The following is a 20,898-nucleotide window of genomic DNA, read 5'->3' as shown; positions in this document are numbered from 1 at the left end:
CCAGTGGAGTGGTTTTTTTTGCCTCATTTTTTTTTTTTTTTAATTTTCCATTTTAACATCTTTCTTGGTAAACCCAAAGAAGGTCACATTTAATTTCCATGGAAATAACCCGTCCTGAGTTGCAGCGACCTGAATCAGGAGGTGTGATGGCAGCGATGCTGCATGTCTACTGGGCTGAACAGAGCGGTGGGGGTGGGAGACGGCCCAGAGGAGTCTGTTGGTTTGCTTTGTATTCTCAGGTTGCCAGAGTGAGGGCACAAAAGCCAATCTTTAACTAGTGAATTGGAACTTTAATGTTTACCAAGCAGATACAGTTCCCATCTCCCCATCCCCTCCTCCCCCTGCCAGCTCCCTCTTTTTTCTGCTTCTAGGCCTCCTGCTAACTGGACCCAGCTCTTCCCCCTCATCAGCCCTAGTGAGGAGCCCTTGCTGCTGCCAGAGGAGCCGAATGCTGGCCACTGCTGGCCGTGTCGCCTGCTTTTCTCTAATCGGAATTTCTTCCCTAGAGGCCCTACATTCCTAAGTTTGGAAACAGATGGGTTCTTCATGGAAGACAATTCCCTGCAAAGTCTCCAAGGCAGGGGGAGCTGGGACTAAGCAGCAAGGACCTATTTTAAGGAACAGAATTCTTGCAAGAGGCCTCCTGTGTACACCCAGGCCCCAGGGAGCTCTCAGTCCCCTGCCCAGCGCATGGCTCCTGACCACTCACGCATGTCTCATCTCTAGGCTGGCTCTCAGACCAGGGCTCCCATCTGACATACCCATCTTCCTCCCAAGTCTCTGTCCCCACTTTGCCCATATCCTGAACCAAACTTGTGAGTAACTCTTGCACTCCATAGTCATGTGGGTCCTCTCAAAGGAATTGGTAGCCCTAGAAAGGAGAGGTGGGTGTCCTGGGTTTTGGTAGCAGACCTGGTGCTGGTTTGGTAGTTTATTAATTGTGTGACCTTGGGCAAATTGTTTAATCTCTCTAAACCTGAGTCTCCTCATGAATGGAGGACAATCATGACATCTTCATCATAGGGTGGCTGTGAAGATAAAATGAGTTATTGAGGTAACATGCTTACATTATGCCTGTCAGGTAGTAAGTGTTTAATAAAAATTAAGCATTATTACTGAGCAATTGTCCACATGACCCATATTATAATAATGTGCTGTCTGGTATCATTGATAGTGTGTGTGTGTGTGTGTGTGTGTGTGTGTGTGTGTGTGTGTGTGTGGTTTCTGTCTGCAACTTGATGAACAACTCCAAGAGGGGTGGGGGATGTGTTTCTCTTATCTTTGTGTCTGCTAGGACTCATATCCCAGTGCTCAGCATACACGCAGGAAATACTCTTTGGTGGGTTGAGAAACTGCCCTATGCTGACTATACACTATAAACAGTGTAACAAACATTAGGAATAGAAGAAGGTGGTCTGGAGAGTGGCCAGGAGAGAGAATGAGATTGGGAGTGTGAGGGAGAGATAAAGTTGGAGAGTTTCGAAACGTGGAATCACTTTGCCTAGATGCTGGTGAAGACACGGATCAAAAGGACCCCAATGAAGCTTGGTGACTTAGTAACTTCATTCTACTGAAGTCATGCCAAACTCAAAAACAAGAATCCATCTGTGACACTGGTCTAGGCATGATGACTCCACCAGCATCTGAGGGACTTTGGTTAGGCTGTTTCCCAGGGACACTGACCTCTGAATCGTAAGAAAAGCCATTGTGGTCTGGTTTCTGAGCTTCCATACTGATCCCAATAGAAATGTCAGCTCCCCACTCAGTCCCCAAATAAGGACACATGTGAGGGGTGGCTCTAGTGTTGTCTTCGTTGTTGTTTTGGTTGTGGTGTTGTGTACTCATGACCAACATGAGATTGTTTTCCTTGCTGCCAACAGGATGCTAGACTGTAACTTGCTGGGGGAAGAAGCAGAATGGGCTGCCTGCACTATCTTCTCCCCTTAGCAAGAAAGCAGAGGTCTGGTTTTAACGGATTGACTTTAATGGATTTTGAAGTCTGGAAAAGTGCCTAAATTGCTGAGGTTACCAGTTTTCCAGGTTCTTTTTTCAATTTCTTTCTCCTTAGTCAGACATGGAGTGCACTCACTGGGGAATCTAATGTGGTCACCCCTGACCAAAAGAGGTCTCTCTCTGCCCCCCAGCCGAACAGACAGCCATGAGTACAGCCTCAGTTGGTGGTAACACCCATTATTTGGTTGGATGAAAACATTTTGCTTGGTCCTGTCCTTGCCTTTGCTAGTGGCACACTTTTTCTGATCTCAAAGGAGAGAACCAACCAACAATAATAGCATCAGTTCTGTTTTCTGGATTCCAAATGCCTCCACCTTAAAGCATCATTTTTTTTGGTCATTTTAGTTTTCATTTGTCTCCATGTGAATTTGTGCAGGGACAATGTGCCCTGGGAAGTTCAAGCTGCAAGCCTGTCTTTTCTCCCTGTCCCTCCCCCTGTGGGCTGTGCATGCCCTGAGAATTGTGATGAGGGCTTTGAGGCCATGAGTCTCCCTGGGAGGCCTTTGAAGAAAGGATGGCATTCCAGGCACCACATGGGGACTCTTGGCTATGTTTTAGCTTCACTGTTGGGCTCTCTCCTCCCCCCTCCCATCTCCCAACATACATCCATGTTTATTTTTGTCCTTTCTTCCAAACTTGCCCAACTCATGTTTGTGATTTCAGAAAAATGCCACTGGATCTCCCAGTATGAAGGATTAGCACAGATTATGGGGAACGGTGTTAATTATCGGTGGAAGGGGGGCTGGTGCGTTGCTCCAATGTGCTCCTGATTTCCCCTGGGCCTTTCTGCCTGGTAATAAGCCTTCTTTAATCTGGCAGGCCCCTTGGTGAAATCAGCACCACGGACAGTGGTATTGATTGCTTCTGAGAAACCATCACAGCTGCTCAACCAAATTACCTTTGATATGTGACCTTTAATGTAATTACTGCAACATCAAAGTATTTCTATAAATTATTAAAGAACTAATACACTCCATCACTTAGCTATTCTATTATATGTAAAATAAACAACTATAAGTTAATGTTAAATCTCAAACAAGCCACACTTGCTACTGAAATTCACCCAGTCCTGTGCCTCTCCCACTTCAAAATCCTAAGCCCCCCTCCCCGCGCCCCCCACCTTCGCTTTCTGTTTCCCCACCTAATTCCCGGCTTGTAGCCATCACGAAACTCCCTAGCAATCTCTCTCAAACTGATGAAGGGCCTCCCATAACAATGTGATATTTTCTGTTCAATTTGGGTGGCTCTAAAATATCTGTCACACTCTCCCCCCAAAACAAAGTACCATAAACACTTTATTAATCTGCACAAACCTTTCTCAGAAGCCTTTGATTATCTTACAATATGGCTTTATGCTTCACACATAACATGGGGCGATGTGGAGCATATTTCTGCCATTTTACAGAGGGCACCCAGAAAGTAATTACTATAATATATGTGCATGTAGCCGAGCCACTAAAAACCAACTGGGGAATGGCCACCGTGCCAGAGCGGGGCTCCACACAAAAACCGGTTCGGTGCACGATTTCCATGTATTTGGATCCGCTGGTATGTTATTAAGATGACTCAGCCCCGTGCTTTGCAATCACAAATACCAAAATACAATACAGAGGCCGTCTTAATAGAAGGAAGGCCCTCCCCACCCCTAAACGGGTAAAGAAGGAGCTTTCATGCACAGAAAGGACTGCCCCCGCCGGGGGTTGCTTTTCTCTGTCTACCTGGTTAACCTTTCCCGCTGTGGGGCAGAAATGGAAACGTGTGTTTACATACGGTTTGCTTGGTAAGAATGTAAACAGGCATGTGTAAACATTGGGGAGCATACATATGGAACACACGTGCTGCCCTGCAGTGTCCATTGTATAATACAGCTTAAACACGGTATGTTTATACATTCTTTAAATTATGCCCACAGACACTCCCATCTTTCCGGCTATCTTTCGATACTCGATACTCGGGGAGCTGTGTATCTCAGCTCTCCCCGCCCCAATCTCTCTGGACCCACAGGAGACACCGCGCAGACCCTTGACCCGAGGAGCACTTCTGATTTTATGGTGATGAACTAGTCTCGATAATAGCCATGGCTGATATCACACCCAGTTAGGGGGGCCATAAATAATTCTCTCCTCCCCCGCACGGACGCTATACACCAGGGCCCAGGCGCGATAGTTTATCAAAGACGAGGGCTGGCTCCTTAAATGAGCCGCGGTGATCTCACTCGCGGCGCCGAGAGGGGATGGGGAGGTGCCCCCACCCGCCCGACCCCCCCACCCTAGGAACAGCCCGCTCTGGACGTCGAGCGGCTGGCGCTCAGGCGGCTCCGCCAGCGGGGGCCCCGCGGGGCTGGCGGAGGCGACGGCGGGACCCGGGGACCCAGGCCATCCCGCGTCCTTGCTCAGGCTGCCCGCACCGGGAGTGCGCGGGGGCGAGCCCCGACCGGCACGGGAGGAGCCCCGCGCGGGCTCGTGGCCACGGTCAAGTTCTCCCCTCGCTCGGGACTTCGTGGGGCCTGGACGGCGGAGTGCGGGGGGCGCCTGGCCAGGTCCGAGCTCCGCGCCCCCAGGCCCCCGCCGCCGCCCGGCCCCGCGGCTGCTGGGGGCGCGAGGGGCTGTGCGAGCTCCGGGGCAGGGCAGGCAGCGCGCCCCGGCCCGAGCCCCCTCGCCGCCCGCGTCGCCGCCCGGCCTCCCTAAGTCGCCCCCTGTCGGCGCGTCTGTCGCTAGCGCCTCGGCGGGCGCCACTTACCCCGGGCAGCGTCTTCTGCTCGTGCAGCGCGCTCTGGGCCTTCAGCGCTGACTCACGCTCGCAGTAGGTGAGGAAAGCGCAGCCTAGGGAGGCAAGCAAACGCCGACAGGGTCAGTGGGGCGCCCCCGGGCCGCCGCCGCGCCCTCCCGCCGCCTGCCGCGCCAGCCCCTGCCTGCTCTCGGTCCCTGTCCCCACCTCTCTTTCTCTCCTGGGCACGCTACTCGAGCCTTCCTGCCTCTCCGTTTTCCTCTGTCTGCTTCTCGTCCTTCGCGTGGCTGTTCTGCTTTGCTCCCTCGGCGAAGTCTCCCCACCCTGCATCTTCCCCCCCTCCACGCCCCCTCTCCCCGCGGGTCTCTTCCTGTCCCCGTGCCGGGGGTGCCTCGGGTGCCTCGGCCCTCTCCTTTCCAACCTCGCTCCCTCCCTTCCTCCCTTCCTCCTTCCTGCCGGGTGCTGTTTTGCCTGTTTCAGCTCCAGCCCCAATACCTCCCTGAAGGGGCAGCTTCCACCCCTAACCCCCAGCACCTCCAGTCATGCTTGACTATGAACTCTTGTTCTGGCCCCTCTGAGAGTGCTGCCGGCTGCTTCGTCAAGGATGATGGAGGGACCCTCTGGGCTTTCCAAATAAAGGCTCTGTATGTAAAGAGGACCCCAGGCCAGGCTGTCCTGATGAAACGATTGGGGCTGCCCATGTAGCCCCATGCCCCAGCCCAAACGCACATTTGCAGTGATATTTTCCCACCCCTGCCAGTCAGAGGGCTTTTCGGGCATATCCATGCCGGAAATGTGCAAGGCTGGCTCAGAGGCCAACTTTTGATCTTCCTCTATCTAATTCCTTGGGTGAGGCTACCCCTGGCAGATCACGTCGCCTGTCCTGTCTCAGTCTTCTCCTGTGTGTGAACTGAGAGGATTCACCGAGTGGTCTCCAAGGTTCAGCCTGGTTTTCCCCTTGAGATTCCGGTGAATCTGGATTTTACAGAGCATGGTGCCTGACTCAAGGAGTGACTTTTTATCGGGAGCCCTTCAGGTACAGGGACAAGGCAAAGAGAATGCTTGCTGATCGGAGTCTTTCCAGGAGTTCCTGCAAACTGTCCAGTGTCAGGGGCCTCTTCCTCGGCCTGCAAACGTGGATGCATGTGACTTGGGAGGCCTGCAAGGCCCAGGACCATAGGGAAAGCACAAAAGCCAACTTTGGCCAACAGCAGGCTTGAGTCTTGTGGGGAACAGTGGCTTCAGACTTTCCAAAACCACTCATGGCCTGAGAGAAGTCACTCTGCAGGCTGGCCACTTCCCTTGTTTCAGTTTTCATTCCCTCCCTTGTTTCACTCTCTCTCCCATTATCTTATCTAACCACCCAACCACTTGTATCTACCCCCCCCTTTCCTTGCTCTCATAGTCTCCTCACTTAGTATGCCTCTCTCTCCATTTTTACCTCTCCTAGTCCTATCCATCTTTCAAGAATCTGATCAAGGACCACCTCCTCCAGGCAGCCCTCCTTGACTGGCTTAGTCCATCTCAAGCCAACCTCCTTTTTTGACTGCCCACAGCTGGCTATTTGGTCATTCTTACGGCCATTTATCAACTGTTTCCTAAGTGCCCACCATGTGTCAGGTTCTTTGCCAGGTCTGGTGGCCTGGGCCAGGCCCTCTTTTCATGAAGCCTGTAGGCTGGTGGTTCCAGTCTGGTACGAACACCAGCCCTTGTCACCAGGCTTGGTCTGGCGTCTTATTTCTCCAAAGTCCTCTGCAGTTCCTGACTCCTCCACCACCCAATGAAACCCCCTTCTTCCTCTTCCAATGTAGAAATTAGTCCTGCCTCCCTTCCTGTCCCAGCTTCAGAGAGGATATTGGAAGGGAATATATGTGCGAGGGGGACACAGAAATGGGAGGAATGAAGCAGGGAGAGAAAGCTGGGAGACAGAAACTCTCAGCTCGCCCTGGACTCTCTGTCCTCCCTACCTCCAACTCCTGCTCCAGGCTGGGAGGAGCTGTGAGTGCCAAGGAGCCTCTCTCCTACTCCATCTCATCCTTCCCCATCCAGACCCCAGATCACCCCTCCTCCTCCCCCTCGCTGCTCCTCCCTTCTGGTCAGAGCAGACGGTTATTGATGGAGACACATGGGGGACTAAAATGAATAGCGGTCAGAGGCCCCCGTGACGTCGTCCCTCGTGCTGCCGCCTGCCTCTCTGGGGGCCTCTTTCCTCCTGTCCCCTCGCTGGCCTTGTCCTCCGCCTGTGCCTGCCTGCAACTGGGAGGAGGCCACTGTCTAGCTGAACGCAGGCAAGCCAGCTCGGGACAAGGTCAGGGGCAGGTTTGGAGAGGGAGGAGGCGGGAGGAGAAGGAAGAAGAGAAAGAGGAGAAAAAGGGAAGAGGAGGGAGGGAGGAGGTGGGGGAGAAAATGACCATATTGTTTCCATACCCAGGATAACAAGGAAAGGATTCCAGAAAGAAAGAAAGAAAAAAAAAAGAATCTGTTGCTTTTGTCCAGTTTCCAGAAATTTCTGCCAGTGTTTTTGAGAGAGCTCACAGCTGCATTTTGAACCAAAATCTTTAAGACCCCCCAGAACTTGTGTAACCTGCCCTGACATCTCTACCCCTTGGTCTCACCTCCTTCCATTCTTCCCCTCGCTCACCCCCTGGCCTCCTTCCTATTTCTCAGCCCCACCAAGTGGGCTCTGTCTCAGGACCTTTGCACTGGTTGTGCCTTCTTTCCAGAATGACTCCCACTCCAATATCTACATGGCTTGCTTCTTCACTCCCCTCATGTTTCTGCTCAAATGTGACCTCCTCAGACATAACTGTCCTGACTGCCTCATTTAACATACTCAAACCCCCCAATACAAGCATAATCTCTGACCCCTTGTCCTATTCACTCTTCTCTTTGGCACCCCATCACCCCTGACATAGTAATATGATATATTTTTTTCCTTAATGGGCAGTTTCCTGATGCTCAGATGAGGTTCTGTACCTAGTTAGTTCTCAGTGCTCAGAGCACAGGCAGGAGCTCATTACATATTTGTCAAGAGCATTGAATCCCAAACACCTCGGACACTTTGGAGGGGGCCAATAGGTGAGGAGAACACAGAAGTGGTGCTCTGAGGCTGCTGGGAGCTGACCAAGGCACAATGGGTTTCCATAGTAGTAGGGGACAGAGATTGCCCATGAGAGTTGATAGGCAGCCCAGGCTGGGAGGGCACTTGTCACCAAGACTTCTGCCAGCTCATTCTCCCAGTGCCTGCCAATGCAGTTACTGTCACTCCCCTGCTCTCTTCCTGAGGTGATCGTCCCCTGAACAGGCTGATATGCAGTTCCAGACAGGAAGCTGTGCCCAGGGGTCATTTACTGATTCCTTTCTCTGAACCCCAGTTTCCTCATCTATAAATAAAGACAATCATTTCCCCCAGTGGCTTGTGGGAAGACCTAATGGCACATGAGTGTTAACGACCTCTGCAGAGCTCTCTAATTGCAGAGTGTGGTGTAAACACAAATTTACTCTTGTGAAGAGGAGGTCAGTGAGGTAGGGTCCCTTCTTTTGTTCCTCTGCCAGGAGAGACCAGCCTTACAAAGAGGCTCCCTGGGGTAAACCCTCTGGGCCTTCTCAACCATCTCTTCAGCTAGCCTGATGCTGTGTCTAACAGTCTACCCGAGAGATGAGTTGTCTCACTAGGGCTCTTTAAAAAGGCAGATACGGATAAGCAGTTATTAACCGCTGACTCCGGTGTGCATGAATGGACCACATCTCCTTTGCTGAGGGCAGACCCATGGGGGAAGGGCAGCTTGGTGGAGAAGGGGTTGCTTCGGGAGGTGAGTCTCCCTTCACAAGGTGTCACAGAGCATAGGGTGAAGGCCAAGGTGAGGGCTCAGGGTGGCCAGGGGAGAAAGGGTACCCAAGCCTCACTCAGTGGCCTCTCATGTAGGGACAGTGGGTGGTGCACAGAGAACCCCCCACCCAGAAAAACTAGCCTTGGCTTCCTGTCACTCATTACTGCTCCTCACAGGAGGTGAGGAGGGGGCTTTGAGCTGTGAGGGTGATGCTGGGGTCCACAACTCAGCAGTCCCTGTCTGTCAAGCTCACTCTCCTGTTGCTGTGCTGAGATGTCCCCAGAGACCTCCCCAGTGAGGCCCCTTGGGAACTCACAGTCTAGTTGGTAAATGGGATTCTCTCAGGGAGCAGCTGCATACCTGTATGAGAAAGCATGGCAGAGAAAGCTAGCACCAGGCTCTGGAGGTCTGAGAAGGTCTGAGAAGGAAGCACCCTTTCTGGGGATGGGGCTGGTGGCACAGAATCCTCCCTCCCTTCAGGCCTAGCAATTCCCTTCCCTGGCCGAACCCTACAAAGACACTCATACTTGACGCCCACAGAGGAGAGAGCAAGGGTCCACTGTGGCTGTCTGCAATAACAAAAATTGAAAACTACCTAAAGGTCCCTTCGTGCAGGGATGTTTTTCTGTTTCAACTGTGGAATACTCTATAGCAGTGTAAAAGGTAAAATGGTCCTATATGTACCAACATGGAAAGACACATTGTCAGATGGGAAAAGCAGATTGTGAAATCACACATGACATGTATATATAATGGAGACATACTTGTATTCCAATAGCTCCATCTGCACTCAACTCTGTATTTGTACCATAGCACAAAGTCTAGGAGGGTCACGCCAAGCTGAAACAGGGAGTATGGGGGCTGCGGGATGTCTCCCATGACTTTAACAATTTGTGTTTTGTTTGATACATTTGGATGCAGAATGTATTTATGTATCGCTTGCATAATTAACTTTAAAGATAAAAAAAAGAAATCTTTGCTGAAAGAGAAGAATGGAGTGAAAGGAGGGAGGTGAAAATGGGTAAGTGAGACAGGATGCAGGACCCATAGCCTTCTTTGAAGAGACAAAGATCATGGGACATCAGCTTCCTGGCAAATTCTTCATGAGGGAAATTATTTATCATGGGTGGGTCGTCCTATGCCCTTGCCGTAAAGCTTCCTCTGAGCTCTGGGAGTTGAAACAGGTTCTCTCTTCCCAGCAAGCTATAAATGGCATTCATTTTGGTCTGGTGGCCTGGAGTTCCAGAAATTCACATTTAGGTGATGGAATCCATGAGGGTGGCTAGAGCCGCCCCATCTCCACCCTCCCATTCTCCTTGAGCCCTCCCAGCTGTGTGACGCAGATGGCAGGTTATGAGGAGAGAAGCTGCAGAAGTGACTCGGGAATGTCTGGGTGAGGTATGACTGTGTCCCTGAGCTCCCACCTCTTCCACGCCTCTGGCTTGGATGGTTCTCTCCAGCACCAGCTCATGGCCTCAGTCTCCCATCCTTCAGGATCAGCACTTTCTATCTCAACCCCTCCTGAATCATGGACTTGAGCAGATGAAAACTTCAGCCCGGCAGGGCAGGAATGGACTTTGGAAATCCTCAGGCGTGGGAGTAGGGGCCAAGAGATGTCAGACTTCGAAAGAAGTCACACCACCCTTCTGCTACCAGCAACTGCTCACCTGGGCTCCCTGCCTGAGTTGGACCCTCCGCCCATCCCTCTGGCCCACAGTTCTGCTGCTCTCTTTTCTACTGTGTGCACTGTACGCTGACCAGCACTCACATTTCATTATGCTGCCATTCAGCCTCTTCCCACTTACCATTCTTATTTATTAGTTTTCTGTCTTGTGTCTCTGAACAGACTGTCAACTCTGTGAGGGCGGAGACAATGATTTCAAAATGGAGGGCTGAGCTTCTAGCTCAGATGTCTGAGGGCTCAGAGATCAAGACAGCCTAGTGGGGGTGGCGGAAGGAGACCCACCCACGATTGGGACACTGGAGAGAGAGAGAGAGAGAGAGAGAGAGCGAGAGAGAGAGAGAGAGAGAGAGAGAGAGAGAGAGAGAGAGAGAGAGAGAACACGCAAGAAGCTCCGGGGGGCCAAGAAGTAAAGGCAGAGAGGAGGAGGGTGTGGCCAGGAGAGGTTAACAGCCAGGGGGAAGGCAGGCAGAGTGGGTGTTGCCAGGCTAGGGCATAGGCAGGGTGGCAGACACCCTTCTCCAGCAGGGCAGCCTGCAGATGACGGTGCAAGGGGCATTGTTGATTCCTGAGAAGGTGGGCGGATGCCCTCTCCCACATGGGGGAAAAATACAGCGCAGCAGAATTAATTGCACAGAGATGCAGCAATGTACAAAGCCCCTGTGAGCGCGTATAAAAGGCCCTTGTCATTGTGAAGTGAAGGAAGTACAATTTCCTGCCCAACTCTGAACAGGGCTGCAGCCTGGGGTGTAATCATCTTGGAGGGGAAGGTTCCTTGTGAGCTCCCGCCTCCCACCCCAGCCAGGCCTTGGCTTCCTACTAATTGAATTACAGAATTAGCCAGAGGAAGGTGGCTCTAGAATGGGCAGATCTGGACTTTAATAAAACATCAGATCCTTCAGGCCAGTCACTTGGCTGGCCCAGAGGAAGTGGGAGGAAGCTGGGCAATGGGACTGGGGTGGGGGCTGGGAAGGGAGCAGGAACGCCACCAACCAGCCAGAACCATGGGTCCAGGAGGGTCTCCTTGTTCCACGTGATCTCCTTAGGGGATCCAGGATGCCCCCTTAATCCCCCACCAAATCTCCAGCCCATGGACCTGTTCCAGTGTGTGAAATCCCACCCTCTGAGCATCTTTCCTGTGTGGTTCTCACCCCAGGCTGCACCTGAGAATCACCTGGAAGACTTAAAAGACAGATGAGGATCCTGCTGCAGAGAAACTGAGGCAGAATCTCTGAAGGGATGGGTAGAGAGAGAGAGAGAGGGAGACAGGGAACTCCTCCAGCCTCCCTGGAGAGAGGGTTACTGGTATCCCGAGGCCATGTGTGTCCCCTCATCCAGCCACTGTCTGAGTGGGCAAAGGTGGCCTCCTGGTGCCTGTGGAGCAGAGGTCTCCTCCGCACAGGTGTGGCAGAGACAGCTACAGAAGATTTCTTCTGTATAAACTCTTCCTCTGGGAATGTCTTCCCAGCTCTGTGCCTGCCCCAGAGTGGCACCTCCTTCAAGACCCGCCTCTTGGGTCTTGCTCATCAGTGAGACCCAAGCACCTACCTCAGTCGCTGTGGTCTCACCTTCCATGGAGTCCTATGTGGACATGCCCCTGACCACTGCCCGTGTCCTGCCACAAGGGCGCATCTCCTCTCCTCTTCTAATCTGTGAGCGCCTTGAGAATGCTCACAGTGGGCTTGGCAACAGGCAGAGGAAAACATCATGCGGCCCTGCCCCGTCTCTGCCTCTTTCCCAGTGCCCAGATACTGCGTGATCCTCCTGCCATCTTTCCAGGGTCTGTTCTGGCCGTGCCAGTCCCCCCTGTCCTTTCCACTTGGACCGTACTCCCTCTTTCTTCTTTCTCCCCAGGAGTGCTCCCTGCTGACATTCCAACAACTCCTGCTGTTCTTCTCTCTCCCTAGGAGAGGGGCAGTGATTGCCCACCCACAGCACAGGACTCAGACATCCTCCTGCTCCTTCAACTCCATGGAGGAAACTCAAGCCTAAGAACAGCAGCCTTCCCCTCATGCCTTCGCCATGCCTCCCTCCTTTGGAGCCCCCATATTCTTCTAGGAGTGACTAAGCCTCCCCTCCTCCAGAAAGCCTTCCCTGACTACACCAACTCCAACATCTCTTAAAGTCCTCTCTCATTTGGCAGTTAGAACACACGTCGTCCTTGTCTATCTAGCATTTATGTGTGTTTGCCCACATGGATATAATCTGCTATAAAAGCTGCTTACTCCATGGTCCCCCTCTCCCTGCAGTGACAGACATCACTGGGTGCAGTGGTTGCTAAGCTGCGCTCTGCCCCTGGCTGGGTGAGCTGAAAGGCTTGGGAGAGATGGCTGGCTGCAGGGGAAGCGGGGTGTGTGGAGAGGGTCTGGGATCTCCAACCCCTGGCTCAGGCCCCAGGAGGTTGCAAGAGACACTCCCCTTCCTAGAGGAGGCTGAGGGGTGGGGTGGGGGCAGGTGATGGGACTGCTGTTAGGAGGGGGAAAGGGTGGCGCCTTCAGCCACTGAATCAGGGCTGCTGGCCTGCTCCCCTCCTCAAGGTCCCCCAGTTCTGAAAACCCACCCTAGACCAGCACCCTGCTTTTGGGCTTAGTATTGCCCTCCTGCGTCAGCTCTCTTTAAACCAGAAACTCCTGAGAGAGGGCATCGTGGCCGTTCAAGCATTTCTCAGAATTAAACCCAGTTGTAGGACATGGCAAACTGGACCAGCTCACTGTGACTCTAATGTGTTGTGAACTTCTCTCTGCTCTCCTGCTGTTTGAGGCCATAAGACAGAGATGAGCACCGAGCTGGGGGGTCTGGACTTCCCCAGACGTAGACTGGGGACCCCCAGGGCCCAGCCCTGTCTTTGTCTTCCTGCTGGGCACAGAGCAGGGCCCAGTCAGTAAGCGGAGCGAGGGGCCCAATTGGCTCTGCTCCGCGGAGGATGGATGAAAGGACTAGTGGGCGGGCGTTTGCCAAGTGTCTGTTCCTGCCAGTTGCCCTTGTTTCTACCCTCAGCCCTGGAGAATTACATGTCTGGTGTCTGCTGCAACATCTGTATGGCACTGTGAAAAAGGACAAAAAGTGGACACGACATATTGATGGCCTGTCTCCTTTCTCAGTAAAGACCACTTGGTCTGTGGCTAAGGCTGATGGGTGGGGGCTGGCACAGGGACGATGCCAGGCTTTCTAAGGCCCAGCCCATGGGGGCTGTCAAACGTGCTACGCTGACACATGTGCTGTTCCCAGAGCCAAGGAGCTGCCCCTGTGTCCCTGCTGTGGGCCGGCAGCTCCTGCTGGTACCCAGGTCAGCAAGAAGTGCTCCCTTTCATTTGTGCAGAGGCCTTTTACTTGCCCCAGTGCTGTCCCGGCCAAGAGCTCATCATTTATATACCTCAGAGTAGCCCAGGGAGATGTCAGCATCTGACAATGGGGAAAGCCTGTGTGAATTGCCTTGGTGGAGACACCTGAGGCCCCAGGGGGCTGGTTTGAGGCTGAGTTTCTGTCACCCCCTCCAGAGGTCCTGGGCAGTGTCTCGGGGCAGTGTTAGTGGGGGCCCTGGGGACCCTGGATGGGAAATGTTCTCCCTCCACACCCCACCCCATGGCCTGCACTTGACGTTGGGGATTCAGGGATGATCTCATTCTCTTCCTACAAGGATCCAGGTGGAGTCAGTGAAGGTCTCTGGGGCCTCCCTGGGCCACATACACCTGACCTCCCTCTGCCTCTGGTGTCCTGTCCAATGTCAATCAAAGTCAGGCTCCTCTGCAGAGGGGTCTATCTGGTTGGATTTAAAATGCATGGGGCATTCGTTACTCACATGAACGCCAGGATAAATGCTACAGCTGAGAAACTGAACTGTGTTCCCTTCTAATTAACCTGGGCAGGGAGTTTAGAGCTTCCTGTTTTGAAATTTTTCAGCAAGTCTTTCCTGCCGAGAAGCCAGGCATGGTTCTGTGGGAATGGATCCCTGTCTCACTGAGCGCCATGGTGGAAGGGATTCTCAGGGGCCTCCTGGGCATGGCCCAGTTCATTGCTAAATGGCAGGAGATGGGCAATGGGCAGGGCAGAAAGTGAGGCCATCTCAACCGGTCTGGGAGGGAACCCACCTCCTGCCCTCTGGCTTGCCCATCTTCATGCCTGTCCGCAGTTGCCTTTCCCTCTCTGCCCATCTGGCTGGAACTGCAGAGGCTTGCTGCCTGATTTAGGCCACACTGTCGATCCTCAGCTACACATACTGAATTCTTCAGTGTATGGGAATGACATGGTGCAGGATCTGAGCCCCCAGAATTTGCTGAGTTGTGTGTGGGTCTTATGTCCACAGAAGGAGCTCAGTACACAGTTGAGTTGCATAGAATTCCCCTGTTGGAGCTCTCTATGGTGGTTGGACTGGCTAAATTGAGGTGGGGGTCATTTCCCCCACTAGGCTCCCCCACCCCATGCACAGGGAAGTGTGGAGGACTCCCTCCTTGGCATGTCCCTGAAGGCCCCACCTCCATCCTGAAACTGTCCCTGGCATATCCACAGGGACAGCTCTCTGCCCTCATGATGTCCTTGAGGGTGGGGAATCGGCCTCTCTGGCTCCTTTCTCCCATGAAATGAGAAGATATCACACCCACAAGACAGGAGACTGAAATGTCTTTGTCTCTCCTCTCAGTCACGGAGAGCCACACTCCCCCACAGTGTGTTTCCCTGTCACCTCTAAGCCTTTGCTTGGTCTCCTCCGCCCACTGGAATGCCTTCCCTGCTCCTGGGTCTTCTACTGGATCCTCCCACCTTCGGAGCCCTCCCCAGCTGCCCAGCCCTCAATGATTCTCCTTCCAACCAGTCCTTCCACGTCCAAGTGTTTGAAACACATAAATCAGTGCTTGGTTGAACAGAATTTTCTCTTGTTTTTCATAGCTGGGAACCATTGTCTCCCCAACTAGACCACAGCCCATGAGGCTATGCCTTCTTCTCACACCCCAGAACAAGCCCCAGGAAGGGAGCCTCATAAGAGTAGTTGAGCTGCTCAGAATCATGAGGGGAGGGCATGTGTCCCCCTTTGATTGCACACAGACACTCAGGACCTGCCAGGTGAGGTGAATTAATCTTGCCTCTTTCCTCTGGCTCCTTCCTAACAGGCCCTAATTCACTTAAAGGAAAAAAAAAAAATAGAAGCACACCAACCAAGAAATTCCAACCTCAGCATCCAAGACAGGTTATTTTGAAAAGACCAATAGCCAGGAGTCCCATATTATAGGATCAATGTTTGGAAAATGTGATTTTCTTTTTAAAAGCAGAAGAACAATCTCATATGGTCCTGGGAGGCCACGGTCTAGCTCTCATAGGGGGTGTCTTTCCCTCATAATCTTGGTCACGGAAGCCACTATTCTGCCTGGGTATTGGGCTTCACCCAACATCAATAAGATAGGTTCAATCACAGGCATTTAGCAATATTTAACCTGAGGGCTGAGGCAAAGAAGTAGTCAGGAAATGGGACTGGGAAGTTAGCCTTGGGGAATTAATCCTTGGCGCTCTCCCAACCCAAGCCAAGGTCTCAGGTATCATCAAAATGTTAATACACATTTTAGGAGGGATAGGAGCCCTGTTTTTTGTTTTAGAGTCAGCTGACCCCAATCCTAGGAAGGTCCAGAGCCACTCACAGTCACCCTTCATTCATAGGAGACCTTAGGAGTGCCCAAGGTGGGCAAGAGGCATTTGGCAAGTGGGGAGGGTGACCTACAGGGGGTAGAGGGGGTGGGACAGAGTCTGCATTTGGCTTGATTTTTTCTCTTCCCAGAGACCCACCCACGTGCCTACAGAGCCCAGCCAGAAAGAAGATTGAACTGACTCTTTGACTGGTACACCAGGCTTACATTGTGTGACTGGGATCGGTTGGAGTGAAAGTGGGATGGGGGCAGTAAAAGGTGCTTCATTCATTCGTTCATTCATTCATTCCATGATCATGAATTGAGAGTCCTCCATTTGCCAGGTGATGAAAGACATACTCCCTGCTTTAAAGTAGACCCTAGGTAAAGACACTTGCAAGGCCAGGTGACACGCACGGAACAAGCGTACCTACCAAGTTGAGGTTTGTTCAGGGCTCGTCGGTGGCACCAATAACAGCAAACACTTACTGGTATTTGGTTATATGTGGGACATTGTTCTAAGTGCTTTACATGTATTGAATCATTTCATACAATAACTATAAAATAGTGCTATTACAGGCTATAAAATAGTACTTTTACAGGCAAGGAAACTGAGGCACTCAAAGATGAAAGACTTGCCCAAGGTCTTGTGGCCAGGTCCACGCTAGAGCTGGGCTGTGAGTCGACAGGCTGCCTGCAGAGCCCACGACCTTCACCATGGGCTCTGCCACCTCAAGGAAGAAAACTGTCACCTCTGCCTGAGGGGGCAGGGGGCAGCTCTGCAGAGCCACCTGAGTGAGTCTTGAACCTAGAGTGGCCTCAAGGGAAAGATGTGCTGAGGAAACGGCTCTGCAAAGACAGAGGTGTGGGCTGCAGGGTGAGACTGGGGACCCTAGAGGGGTTCGGAAGGCTGCAGCCTGCGAGAGCTCCTCCAGACACCTTCCTCGACACCTTTCTTTGGCATTTTCCCTTGTCTGTTGTTTCTTTCTTTATCCTCTCCCTTCTTCCCCCCACCCCTCGCCCTTTTTCTCCCTTCATTCCTTCCCCTTTTTTTCTTTGTTTCCTTTCTCTCTCCCTCCTTCCTGCCTTTTTTTTTGGTCTCAGGGCTGGACCCCTGTATTCTCTTTTGTCCACCTATTTAAGTCCCACCCTGACTGCTCCGGGATACACTGTTTTTTTCCATCCCTAAATGACAGTCACATCTGACCCCCTGGTTTTGGTCACCAGCCAGGTGCTGCCTCTGGGAACGGTCTGCCACCTTGCAGGGAGGTGGATCTTGTTCTGATGGTAACCTCTGCCTTGTTCTGGAAGCCTCCAGGTAGTTTGGGTAGTTTGCGTAACCCTCAGGTTCCTTACCTGGGAAATGGGGATAAGGACATTCACCTGCTGAGGTCATGGGCATCCAGCAGGGTGCCTGGCATATAATTAGTGGGGGGATTACTGTTGCTCCTGTTGTCAGTAGCAGCGGTTGTGATGTGACGGGAAAGGTTCCCTGCAGTGTGAATAGCTTTGGCATTTATACTGTCTGGAAAGTGTTGTCTGCTTTCCTCGCACAGGGCCTGCACATTCACTTGATTCTACCACCCCCCATAAATACCCACGTGGACAGGGACCCGGTTTGTATTCCCTGCCTTAGCGTAGGCCAGCGCACTGGAGGCTCAGAGGACTGATGGTTTGCACTGAGAGTCTAGGATGCAAGTCTAGGATGTTTTACCTCTGGTATCTGATATGCTGATGACAGGAGGCCGTTATGAGCGGGCAGGGACCTGAGTGACAAAGAGCTGGCTTCATGCTTCCCCAGAGAGGCACCTCTGTGTCAATGGCTTCTTTTGTGAGAGGAATTGTCAAGATCTGGGGATGTGGGCTGAGAAGTTTGGGGAGAGGAAAGCTGGGGGTGTCTCATTCCAGAGCAGAGCAGGCCCCTGCTAGCACTGTGATGGGACAGCCTGAGAGGCATGGGAAGCCGCTAAAAGGATGGAGAAGGAATAGATGTGGACTGAGCGCTCTCACCCCTCTCACTCACTGACTTCTACAGAAGACCCGGGGAGCTCCAAGATGGCAGGGCCAGCTCCATCTGCCCTGGATCCTTGTATGCCCTGCGCCTGACGTAAGGCCTGCAGTGGTAACAGGAAGCACCGGTGAGGGATGGACACTTTTGGCATTAGAATGCCGACTGAAGACAATCTCTTGACAGGTCAAACCATAGCCTACAACAAGTCAGTAGGTCTCTCTGGACCTCAGTTTCCTTTTCTGTGAAGTGGGTTTTATACCCCTGTCTATGAGTCTGTGTCCCTGGCACCCAGCACAGTCCTGGCACAAAGTGGGTCCTAGCAAATATTCGCTGGTGAGAGGGTGAGTGACAGTGGGGAGGGAACTGGAAGTGTACACTCTTCTTTTACAGAGGAGAAAAGGGATGTGTCTACAGGTGAAAGTGACGCGATCATCCTGAGAGCTCAGAGCTGGTCAGTGAGAGAATGAGAGAGAGCCCAGGTCCACGGCCTGGCTTCCTGGGTTGAGTGAGGAGAACAAGTCTCTGAGAGGGCTGGGGAGCCAAGTGCAGCCCGAGGAGGAGAGAGCAAGCAGATGTTAGGTGGTCAGCATGGAGGGCCCCAGATGAAATGTGTAGGAAGCAGACTGCTTCAACAGATGGAGGTGTGTCTCCAAGGCTTTGAACCAAATGGAAGGGAACAGGGGGAACAGATTCACTTGAGCAGGTGGGGGCCGAGTCCATCCAGTGTCCCTGCCCCTGCCTGGGAGTGTGGTAGGCAGTGGACGGGCCTGGGCGGGGAGGAGAGGGAGGGAGGCTTAGGACTCAAATGCCCACGTGTCCTAGAGGCGTGTGTGGTTCTAGTCTCTGTTCTCACTGTCCTTGAGCGGGCTTGGGGGTGGGAGCAAAGTGGACTGAGAGGGGCTTTTGTGGGGGACCCAGGGCCAGGGCTCAGTGAGCTGTGCTGGGTAGCGCCACCCTGAGGCCTGTTGTCTTTACCTCTGTGATGGTTCTGTCTCCAGCAGCTGGCCATGTGTCAGTATTTTTATCCTCAGACTTTACCCTTTCTCTCGGCGTCCTAGAATTTCCTTTAAACCTTTTCTTTGTTTTGACTGAGCTGACTGTACCCTATGACTAGGAAGCCCAGCTGGGGGAGCTGAGGCTTAGAAGGGAAAAGCTGAGGGCTGGGGTGGGTTGGGTAGAAGGTATGGCTGCTGGCCTTCTTCCTTGGCATTGCCACTCTCCGGCAGCTGTGGCCCTCATCTGTGGCTGAGCACAGAGGCCCCTCCCCGGGTTCACGTACTCTGTGAAGTGCAGAGCTGACCTTAGAGGTCCCCAGTGGTACAAGAGAGGCCAGGCTAGCTGTGAGCAGAGGGTTCAGGACGAGAGTGACGGAATGCAGTCAGAAGGAGACCCTAGATTCAAAGGCCCCGTGGCACGGAAGTGTGAAAAGACACGGGGCTGGAAGCTGCAGCTTGGATCAGAGGCTAGAACAGAGTACTTTGGGCAAACCCCCGACTTTCTGGGGATCCTGCCTTCCTTGTTTGTAAAATTCCGACCTGAGTAGTAGATTGGCATTGGCAAAATCCCTAGGAATAAAAATGGGAAGGAAGACTCAGAGCTCTGGATTTTAATCCTGCTTCTGCTTGGTCCTTCTTCGACCTGAAGGAGGGACATGGTAGAGCCCCCCGACCCCTGGCAGGCCTTGGAGGACTGCTGCCCTCAGTTCTTTCACTAAGGGTTCAGGGATGCCTGCTGTTTCCCCAAACCTGGCCTGGGGAGAGAGGAGAGGAGAGGATAGGAGAAGAGACAGGACAATGGACCTCAGTTGCATTGAGCCTGGGACAGAGGGACTCTTTGGACGGGAGGCCTGGGGCAGCAGGGACAGAATAGGTGACGCGGGTCCTTATGGAGGCAGGAAGTGTCCCCTGGTCTTGACAGAGGGGAGGAGAAGAAAGAAGCAGAGATGGTCATTCCTGGGGTTGGAGTGACCTTGCTCTCTGTGGGACCTGCAAGTGTGGCTCAGGCAGAGAGTGTGCTCTCTAGAAACGCACTCCAGCATGGCTAGCATGGAGCTAGCCCACCTCCCTCTCCCCCCTCTCCTTGCCTCTCCTCCCTCACCAAGTGTCTGTTTGGGGCAAGCTGTGGGAGGAAGGGAGGAGATGCACAGGGCGCAGTGGGCAGCAGGTTGTCTCCGCCTCTCACGACCAATCCCCCGTCAACCTCTGGCCACCGCGCTTCCTGTTTCCTTCTGATGGTCTATATATAGCGATTGCAAGGCACACTCTGGAATTGGATTCGATGTAGCCCTCTGGACTCGAGCTAACTTTTGGGGAGTAGTTTTCTTGGGAGCCTGCCAGTCCAATTCCTCCCTCATGAACACTAATTACTGCACAGACCTTCTCCATGAAATCGGTGCTGAAGCCATTTCCATCCAGGCGGCTCTCCAAGAAGAAATTTTTCTACTGGGAACTGACAGCCGCAAATAAACCTACCATCTACTTAGCAACAGAGAGCAAGGGAGATGTGGTGGGGGCTGGGGGGTGGAGTGTGGAGAATAGGAGGAAGGGAGGGGGAGAGGAGAGGGCTTCGCTTCTTGTCTTCCTTCTGTTCTTTATTTTTGCAGAAAGGGTGTAATCAGCGCTCGAGGGAAAGGTGGTACAGGGTGTCTCGTAAGATAGTGCAGTGGCCCAGGAGGAGGGGCCAGGCTACGCACGAGGCTAGTACCTTGGCTGCTGGAGGTTGGCCAGGGTCCCCACTGCACTGCTGGGCACTGCTGGGCACTGCTGGGCAGCAGAGGCAGCCCCCTGGCCTCTCCAGGTTTTAGTTCCTCCTCCCCCACCCTAGCTTCCTTCACACTCCTGTAGGAACATGCCCAGCTGACTTGGTCTCCCCTTACTGAGGATGGCCTTTTTCTACCTTGCTGCCTGCGAATTCTCACTCATCATCAGCCAAGGCCCTGGGAATACCCTCCCTCTGCCAGGCAGCACCTCCTGAGCTCTCTGGGTAGCACCAATCCCTCCATTCTGAAATCCAGAGGCCTGTGCCAGG

At 52.9% G+C, this 20,898-nt stretch overlaps 1 protein-coding gene across 50 annotated transcripts in view; it reads right to left on the bottom strand.

Annotated features, from left to right (window-relative positions):
- Window positions 1-20,898, bottom strand: part of CELF4 (CUGBP Elav-like family member 4) — a 295,620-nt gene that overhangs the window by 209,968 nt on the left and 64,754 nt on the right. For all 50 annotated transcript variants that reach the window (XM_081078116.1, XM_081078145.1, XM_081078133.1 and 47 more), the window contains exon 2: window positions 4,753-4,835. In XM_081078116.1, coding sequence (XP_080934242.1) covers window positions 4,753-4,835 — 83 coding nt within the window. The remainder of the gene's footprint in view (window positions 1-4,752; window positions 4,836-20,898) is intronic.

The sequence above is a fragment of the Rhinolophus hipposideros genome (genome assembly GCF_964194185.1).
Source record: "Rhinolophus hipposideros genome assembly, chromosome: 17".
Taxonomy (NCBI): Eukaryota; Metazoa; Chordata; class Mammalia; order Chiroptera; family Rhinolophidae; genus Rhinolophus; species Rhinolophus hipposideros.
Note: the sequence above shows the minus strand (reverse complement) of the source record. Positions and strands in the feature narration are given on the sequence as shown.